Source organism: Silene latifolia, chromosome 8 (genome assembly GCF_048544455.1).
Source record: "Silene latifolia isolate original U9 population chromosome 8, ASM4854445v1, whole genome shotgun sequence".
In the NCBI taxonomy this organism is placed as follows: Eukaryota; Viridiplantae; Streptophyta; class Magnoliopsida; order Caryophyllales; family Caryophyllaceae; genus Silene; species Silene latifolia.
Window position 1 is genome coordinate 83,450,176 of NC_133533.1, and position 10,029 is coordinate 83,460,204.

The following is a 10,029-nucleotide window of genomic DNA, read 5'->3' on the forward strand; positions in this document are numbered from 1 at the left end:
TGTTTTACATGTAAGTTGGTCTTGATACGTAAGTTACCCAATCTTATGGGGTGGTGAGTGGCACCTTATGGTGAGTATGAGTTTGGTGGGAGGAGATGAGCTATATGTGGTTGTGCTGAGAAGTGGAAAAAGAAAAAGAATATTGATGAGCTGATTGAGGCATGGTGCAAGTTTTGGTGAGACGTGGTGAGTGATTTATTCGCGAAATTGAGTGATGTAAAAGTAAGTGAAAGTGAGTAAGGGATGATGTGGGTCTAAGGAACGTGAGAATGAAAAGATTGAAAGGAAGGATGTGAATAGTAGCAACCTGAGATATATAACGAATTATGGAGGGAGATGGTTAGAAATTGAGTTGAGTAAGAATATATGTAATGAAAGGTCGTTTTAGAGGGATTGAGAAGAGTGGTATATAGTGAACTTAATGGAGACATGTCGCGACGTGGATTTGTAGAGAGTGACTGAGTTTGGAAATTTGTGTTATCGAGAGACGAAACTAATGTGTGATTTCCATGGGCAATTAACGGTATAAAAAGAATTTTGATTTCTAGAGATGTAAAAAGGGAGATGTAATTGTTTGAACTTTAAACGTTGATTTTTATGGACAAATTAGTGATAAGTGTGAGTGAGAGGAGTGATGAGAGGGGACCCATGGTAAGGAAGAGTGAGATAATATCGATAAGAAATAATGGGATTGGAATTTTGGAGCAATGAGAAGGTGATCGGAGCACTAAAAAGTTAGGAAGAAGTAATAAGGAGTTGAATGGTCAATTGCTTTAGTCGAGTGTAAAAAGAAAAGCATGAGGAGAGTAAAAAGTAAGCTAAGGAAAATTTTCACCGGAGTTATGTGATATAAAGGTAAGGAATCATCGAAATGTGTGATATTATCATGAGGATGTTAGTTAATGGTTATATGGGAGCTTCCGGACAACATGATTAATAATGAGTTTCGAGAAATTAAGGAAAGTAAGAAGTTAGTAGAATATCTGCATGATATGAGATTTTGGTGGAGAAATGGATGATGATTCAATTAAGGAAAATATTAGGAAGAATGTTGAGGTAATTTTGTTCATGGATTCGATGTTCGTTGTTTGGGATGTTAACCAAAGATAGAAAAGAAATCATGATGTTTAGAGATGAGTGAAGATGTTTGATGTCCGGACAGTGGTAGTGTTAGGGTCTTTGACTAGTGGTTAAGGGTGAGGGTATATTAGAAAAGTGGTAATTCTAAAGAGGCTGATTTTGTAAAGACTGAATTGATAAAAGTATGGTTGTCAGGAAGTATAAGACATAGCCTTAGGAGGCGGTTTCTCATAGTGAGTGTTAGCTGTATGGTTAAGTATGGCAGAAGATGCTGGTTATGCGAATGGAAGAATGTGATGAGGGGCATGTGAGTTAAGCTCGGGCGGCAGGTAACCTATGTTGAGTGGTAACTTACGTGATCAGGATTGACTGGTTGGATGTGATTATGGGTCTATGTCATATATATAAATGTTTGTGTGAGGTTGTGACCTCACAAGAAATGGTATGGTGTGATAATTATAAGTTGTTATCTGAATTTTTCTGTAATACATGTTGGATACGAGAACGTAATGGAATGATGTTCAAAAAGGTAATAATTTGATTAATTTGACATGGCTAGTTATAATTTTATGTGTATTAATAACACATGTGTATTCCGTGAAATGGTAGAGATGATGTTCATGAGATGCTTATCTGTTTATCCATATAATATGTTGCGTGGTGATTTAATAAAGTGGATTTGAGTAAGTTTTTCTTGTCTGAGAAGTTATGCTCAGTCAGTGTTTATGGGAATCGTATGCAGTTGTGATGTCTATCGGTGTGGTTGTGGTGCCTCGGGTGGTGATAAGGCACGATATTTAGTGTTGTGATGCGGGTATTTTCGCAGACTGCGGTGTGGTCATTGGTGGCGGTGTTGTGATGCCGTCACTGGTTGTGGTGGAGTAGGCGGGATGATTATGATTCGAGTTTCGAAAGTACATAGCAATTATACATAGATTGTTGTTTTGTTTGATGTTGTTCCTGCGAGTTTCGATTTGTGCGAGATAGACGGTTGTCTTGTTTATTGATGTTTTCTTTACCTGGTTAAGTTTGGAATGAGGGTAGAGTATGATATACATAGAGTTGTATATGTTTTCGTTGTTGTCATAGTATAGTGACATTCTGTTAATGGGACACGGTTGTGAGAGGTTGTTACAATAATTATGATCTTGTTCTAGTTAAGGTTCAGTAGACATGGTAATGGCAAGTGAGTCGTAGAACATGTGTGGTAATGACCCGAAAGATGCAGGTGGTTCATAATCTTTTGTTGAGACAGTGAGTGTAGGGTATTGGGAATTAGTGTCATGTTAAGTTGTGTATGAGTTTTGCGGTAATGGAAGAAAGAACTTGAGGATCTAGTGTGCGTGTACGTAACGAGTGTGGATCGTGAGTTATGCTTCTGGGAGATAAGTGCCTTACATAGAGAGGTATGTTGTTTTGCAGAAATAATGGAGAGTTAGTATGGTGATTTTGCTACGAGTTTTATGGTATAGGTTAGGTGGTATGCCAAATGAGTTGAGGAATGAGAAATGTTCATGTATGGGAGCCTTGGATATAAGAATGGTGAGTGTTTGGTTTATAGACGGTTATCTTTGACATGTGGTGGTACAGAGGGTAATGAGATATAGATATGGTTTGGTATTAGTGAGTTACGAGGACGTAATATTTGTCTTAAGAGGAGTAGGATGCGATAAAACAGATTTTGATGGTTGTACATATGGTAGTATAATTGGAAGTAGAGTGTGGGTGTAGCATAAAGGACGGATATTTGTTTTGATTGTATTAAAGGTCATGACAGTTGGATGATGATGTTATGAGTGTGATTAAACTTCGAGGACGAAGTTCCTTTTAAGGGTGGTAGAATGTAACATTCCGTTTGATGTCTATGAGTGTCTTGATATGGGATTTGGTAGTGGATGATATATTGATGTCTATGAGTGTCTTGATATGGGATTTGGTAGTGGATGATATATTACGGAGCTAGCAGCGTTAGAGGATGGTAGTTGGTAGCGTATGGAGTTAGTGTTGAGAGAGATATAATGGAATTGATACGATATCGTGAGCCATGTTGTGGAGGTAGGAATAGTTAGTGGAATTGGTGTTATGAGTTCATGGTCGGTTGGAGTTTTGTTTTGAGTTCTCAGTTACGTTGTTGTGTCTTGATCGAGTTAGCATGTTTGTTTTTATGTATGGGTTGAACTTCGGGGACGAAGTTCTTTTTAAGGAGGGAAGACTGTAATACTCCGTATTTATAAGTCTTGGGGTACTCTATCGAGTAGGCCTTACTCTGTCGAGTAAGGGTAAGTTGCGTTTTAGAAAAGTTTCTGACCTGTTGGGTACTCGATCGAGTAGCTTGGGTACTCGATCGAGTAGGGGGGTACTCGATCGAGTATCCTTGGGTACTCGATCGAGTAGCCGGTTTACGGGGTGATAATTCGACGGGTTTTGTTAATAACACGGATTAATATATAAATCTTTCCGTCACTTTCATAATACACCTTTACAAACCTAATAACATTAAAAGGGAGATTCAAGTTACGTTCTTCGCATTCATCCGTGTTGTTGACAAATCCCGGAGCTTGAGAGGTCGGATTTCATCGTTCTTTACACCTTTGTGATCCTTGCGTCGAGGGTAAGATCTGCATATCAATTTTATAGTATTTCGTCAAGTTTCGTTAAACCCTAATTTTGGGATTGGGGGTTTTTATGATTTGTTAAGGTTAGATTGTGATTATGTGATTATGTGATAGGAGAAGGATTTGTAAAGGAGAGGTTTTGAGACAATTTTGCTAGATCGTCGATGATTGTCTTGCTTTCGGGTAGGATTTCCTACTCGGTATTAGTCCCATAATGGGATATTGGTGATGTCTTTGTAGTTAGTTGTTTGATATGATGATTGTGTTTGTGATTGTGATTGTGTTTGGTTGACTATGGCTCTCGAGATGCGTTCTCGGTTGAGTGGGGTCACTTGCGGGAGTGATCTCACGCCCTAGTTTCGCCCTTCGTGGAACCCGCCACGGAAGGGGATGTGCACATTAATGGACAGGGTTATCGCTCGTACGATGAGCGGGGCTTAGGTGGGAACGGCTGCGGTCCCCCTGGCGTGGCTGGTCCGGTGGACGGTCGAGTATTGAGATGATGGGAGTTGGTGGTGTGTGTGTGTGTGTGTGGATTTAATTTGTATGTTTATTATTGTTGTTCTTGTTTATATTGATTGTGTGATTAGTATCGACCCGGTGTTGTTTTGTAAAACTGCGGTGATCCATTCGGGGATGGTGAGCGAGATATTGAGCGAGTATAGAGATGAGTCTTTGGGATAGTGGGATGGCCACGACATGACGATAGAGTCTTCCGCTGTAGTTTAGCATTTATTTATATTTCAGTTGAGAACAGATAGTTTGGAATAATGTATTGTACTTTCAGTTTGGTTTCAAGGATTGTATTTATTCATTAAACTATTTACAATAAATGTTGTTTCTGTTTTGTCTATTTGATTATCATACCTCGGGCGACCGAGATGGTGATGTCTTCATACCTGAGTGGTCCTGGTAAGGCACTCGGAGTATGGGGGTGTTACAGACAAATCTTCCATTATTGTTTTGCTAAGGGCTTTTGCTACTTTCTCTGTTGCTTCTGGCCTTGAGATGAATCGTGAGAAGTCTGACATTTATTTCAATGGGTTGGGTATGCAGACTGGTAATGAAGTACTCAATCTTTCTGGTTTCAAAGAGGGCCAATTCCCTTTTAGATATTTAGGAATTCCTATTTCTCATAAAAGAATGGCCATTGGGGATTGTTCGAGGCTAGTTGAAAAGATTGTGATGAGGATCGGGAACTGGGGGGCAAGAAAACTCGATTCTGTTTGGTAGACTTATCTTGGTACAAGCGGTCTTGTCTCAACTCCATTCCTTTTGGGCTCGAATTTTTATCATTCCTCTGACTGTGATATATAGGATTGAGAGGATATGCAGGAATTACTTATGGAGTGGTGGTGACCAGTATGTAAAGTCTCCTCCTGTGTCTTGGGAGAACGTTTGCAAAGCAAAAAAGTTTGGTGGTTTGGGTATGATTGATTGCAGACTATGGAATGTAGCATTGATTGGAAAGTATGTCTGGTGGTTGGTGATCAAAGCTGACCATCTTTGGATCAAATGGGTAAATCATGTCTACATTAAAGATCAGGACTGGATGCATTATCAACCAACTAATAATTCCAGTTGGACTTGGCGTAAAATTTGTCAGGTAAAGGAACAAATGAAAGCTGGGTTTAATAATGGTAGATGGGATAATCAGGATCATTGCTCAGTTGCTGGTGGATATGCTTGGCTGCAAGGGGTTCAACATAAGGTTAATTGGTGGCCTCTTGTATGGAATAGAATGAATGTCCATAAGCATTCATTTATTCTATGGTTGGCAGTTCAATGGAGACTAATGATCAAGGACAGACTGATCAAATTTGGCATTATTGCTGATGCTACCTGTGATATGTGTATGATTCAGCAGGAAGATCATCATCATCTCCTGTATGGTTGCCAATTTAGTGTTCAGTGCTGGAATTTATTCAGAGATTGGTTGAAGATTAACATGCCACTGGTAGGGGTTTTGGAATGGGGTGTTCAATGGCGCTGTCGTTCCCTCCTGAAGAAGCAAATGATTATGGCTGCCATGGCTGCTCTCGTTTATCAGATTTGGACTGTAAGAAACAAGTGCCGAATAGATCTCCAACTTCCTCGTCCATGTAGGGTCATTGCTGAGGTGAAGGCTAATGTTAGACTGCTTAATTTGACTACGATGTAAGATTGAGGCCTCTTGCTTTTTATACTTGTCTGATGTTGAATGTACGAGGCGTAATGAACTTGTATGGTGACAAACATTTGTAATGTCTAATTATTATAATATAATTTCACAGTTCACCAAAAAACATTTTTACCTTAAAATCATAATATTTATGAAATAAATCCAAATTAAATTACAGTAATTTCAAAATTTGAATTTTAGATTTTGAACATTCTGGAATATTTCCATGACACTCATAATGTCAAAAATCATGGTTAAAATTTTTGAATTAATTTCGACAAAATATAGTTGCAATTTATCGGTTTTATCTCATAAAACATCTAAAGTATACAAAAATTAATCCAATCAATTTTAAAACCTTATATCTGATAAGTGAGATATTTATTCAACCTAAAATAATTTTCGCATACCATGAAATTCGTTTTAGCTATTTATGCCAAAATAGTCACTATTTATGCCATTTTTACTCTAAAAATTCATAAATCATGCTAAATGAGATCATTTCATCTCACAATTTACATACACTCTTTAAATTATGCATGTGACAACATATTAAATTTTCATGGCCTGGTTCGAAGTTTAACTATTTTTAACCATTTTACCTCTTTTAATCCATTTTTATCTCATAAAAATCATAAATCATGCAATATTAATCAAATTAATACGAGATTTTACACACAACTTTTAAAATATGTATGTGAGGTCATATAAAAGTTTTAAGGTCAGAGACTTAGTTTAACTATTTTTATCATTTTATATCTCATTTTAGTCATAAAAATGTAATAAAATGACCAAAAATCATTAAAATGAGCAATAAATTACCATAAATCATAAAAAATGACCTAAACTTAGGACCACAATATATAACATGCATAATTATTTCATGGCTTACTCTTATAAATCACAAATTTTTACTTTTATATATTAACATTTTAACTCGGAAAAACAATAACCGATTATGCATGCAACATCCTATGCTCTGATACCATTTATTAGGTTCATATACCTATTGTTAGACTCATCTAATAGTGAAATAATTAACTTCTTAATTATTTGTTCTTTAGATCTAGTGCATGCATAACAAAATAAGAGATTTATAAGGAAAAACAATGTGTCTTACATTGTGATATGGCTCAAAATTAAGGGCACAAATAAGGTCACCTTCCGTATTTGTTCTTGAGCTATAATATGTTGGATGATCCTCCAAAATCCCAAAGTAGAGATTCTCCTTTGATTTCACCCAAGACTTATCCCTTAAACAAGTATACTAATTAACTAGATTAATACACTAGTACCAACAACAACAACAAGAACAACAACAACAACATCAGAGCCTTAATCCCAAAATGATTTGGGGTCGGCTGACATGAATCATCCTTTCGAACCGTCCATGGGTGAACGCACGCCTCAAAATGCGAATAAAAAAGGGGGAGATAAAAAACAAAAAGGAGAACGAAAATGTAATGGAAAGTCAAGGTGAACTTAGGGGTTTTAAAATCGAATTCCGTCTTTCTTTTATAAAAACTTAAAATTTAAATCGAGAGAAAAGATTAAAACGATTTTAAAAACCGAAATAGAGTTAAGGATCCGGAATGAACCAGGTAAAATCTATAAGAAAGTGGTTGTTGAAAAAGTGTGTAATAAAGGAGAGAAAAAGTAAATAAATTAATTTCTTTAAATTAAATAAATAAATAAAAACACTAAATCTGTCAAAAAACATCAAATACTAAAAATCCACAAGTATCCTTTCCCTCCATTGTGCCCTCTCCGTCACCATAATCTCCTCAAGCCCCAGAACTCTCATATCGTGCTCTATCACTCTCAACCATGTCTGTCTCGGTCTTCCTCTGCCTCTAGAGACCCTTCAAGTTAATACACTAGTACCCTTCAAATTAATTCTAATAATATACTTATTACTACACTAGTAATTCTATATTGTGTTTAGAAGTTATGAGGAAAAATTTATGAAGATTCTAAGACATTTTAGAGAGTTGTGAGAGTAGTAGAGAGTTTGCATGCATGAATGAATAATGGTAGTGTGGTGTGTGTAATAAGAGAACAAAACACACTTAAAAGAGAGTAGAAAACACTCTTAAAAGAGAGTAGAGAAACCGGTGGAGGCAAGAGGAAGGAGCCAAAATTGGCAGCTTGCTTTTCAGTTTTTCTCTTTACAATACAATAGGCATGTAAGCTAGTCTTCACTAGCCATGATGATATTTATTTTACCTAATAAAATAACATCATCCTAACACCCTATACTACCCAATATTTCGGTCCATTTAACATAAAATGGACTACCATTTTATTTTGTCAATTTGTCATTTGTCACACAATATGTCACATGTAGTATGTAGTATGTTATTAAATAATTTAATTCATATTTATCAAATAAATATCATTTTATAAATTAATTAAATCACACATTACATATTGACTTGTGATACTGTGGGCGCGAGCCCACGGGGGCGAAAAGCGAGCAAGCTTTTCTATGCATTTGTGGAATCGCCACCAATTTATTGTGGAAAATTGGAAACCGTTCGAATACCTCGTGTCATGTCAAGACACAAAGTAGTGACATGAACACTAAGAACTCGTTACCCTTAGCATTCTATGTCTAGAATGATTCTCGTGGATGCCAATGAACACGGGTGTTCACAGAGATCTGGAGTAAGGGGTGAGGATACGTATTAGGAAGCTTTTTTTATCGAACACCTAATCCCGCCCGCCTCGATAGCGGCCTCTACTAATGATTAGGGAAGTCATCTATACTCGATAGGTTGAAGGTTATATGCATACAATGCAACATCCATTATTTTAATCCTAGCATGTGAGAATTAATACTAAGTCGGTGAACACGTAATTTAACATACATTAATGTCAAAGTAGAATTAAAGATCGATTACATGTGAGAGACATACAAATAATACGATAAAAGAAATACAATAAAAAAGAAAATTACAATAATTACATCGGATTTATTGATTTATGTCGAAAATACATTTAAAACGGATGGTTTTAGAAAAGAAAGAATGAATAAATAAACGAACAGATTATTAGTGATAATACGAGTAATAGTTAATTAATACGTAATTAATAAACTAGGTCAAAGGTAAACGGAGTTCGAGATTTAACTCAACGGGGAAGAGGCGCAGCAGAGCTGCGTCCTTTGGAAGAAAGCGCAGTCGATCAGCTGCGTCTGCATTCGAGCTTCGTCCGTGTGAAGTCGGAATTTCAAATCGTTAATGTTCGTTGGTGATTTAAATGATCGATTAATATTATTTGACTCGGATGGAAGTGATTATCAGATTATTTACATGTGATTAGGTCATAAAAACAGTAAAACATGGATAAAATTGATTAGAACGAATTATTTACAAGATTAAAAGGTTAAAAACGGATTAAACAAACTAAGACAAATTAATTAGGTTAAACAGGTTATTAATGACGAACTAATGATGGTGGCGATAAAATAAAAGATGAAGATTTATCAACGATGAATTCCAGAGACTCAATATGGATAAATCGAACCTCTAAAAACCCGAATTGATTTTAATGACGAAAACCCGCAAATATGAATTATAAGGGATTTAAGTCGGGATTTTGAAAGATGAATCAATTAATAATAATTAACATGTTAAAATTATCATACTCAAATTATTATGTTAAAAGAAATATGAAAAATTGATAACAAAGCAAAAACAATAGGAGGAACAAAAGACGAAGGAAGAAGAAAGGAAGCAGGAACTGCGGCAGCCTCAGGAAGAGGCACAGCAGGTGCTGTGTCTCTTCGAAGAGGCGCAACAGTTATGGCGTCCTTTCTTGACGTTTGTCTCCCGATAATCCGAAAAAAGGGTTTGAAACAAGGTTTTATAAATCAGTTTCAAGAGTATTTTCGACATAAATCTTACAATAAAGATTACAAAAATAAAGAACAATAATAAAAGAAGGATTTACACCCTCAGACTTACATGTTTGATGAAACGAGATTGACTAAGTTAACGTTTAGTGATGCTCGACTCGAATGTACGACGAAAATGCCCTCTAAGAGGAAAACGAATAAGATTTATTAATGTTGATTGATGTGGAGTTGGTCAAGTTGGTCGCTCATGCAAAACAAGGCTGGTACTCAGAATGATCCGAGCTTACGTGGTCGAAAGTTCAAGCACGTAGATG

The 10,029-nt window shown here is 36.3% G+C and overlaps 1 protein-coding gene across 1 annotated transcript; it reads left to right on the forward strand.

The window, feature by feature from the left end:
* The first annotated feature begins 4,703 nt into the window (after positions 1-4,703).
* LOC141595436 (uncharacterized) lies at positions 4,704-5,856 on the forward strand. The gene is made up of 2 exons (XM_074415402.1): positions 4,704-4,924; positions 5,013-5,856. Exons 1-2 carry the CDS (start codon positions 4,704-4,706, stop codon positions 5,854-5,856), a joined length of 1,065 nt encoding a protein of 354 aa, XP_074271503.1.
* The last annotated feature ends 4,173 nt before the right edge of the window (positions 5,857-10,029 follow it).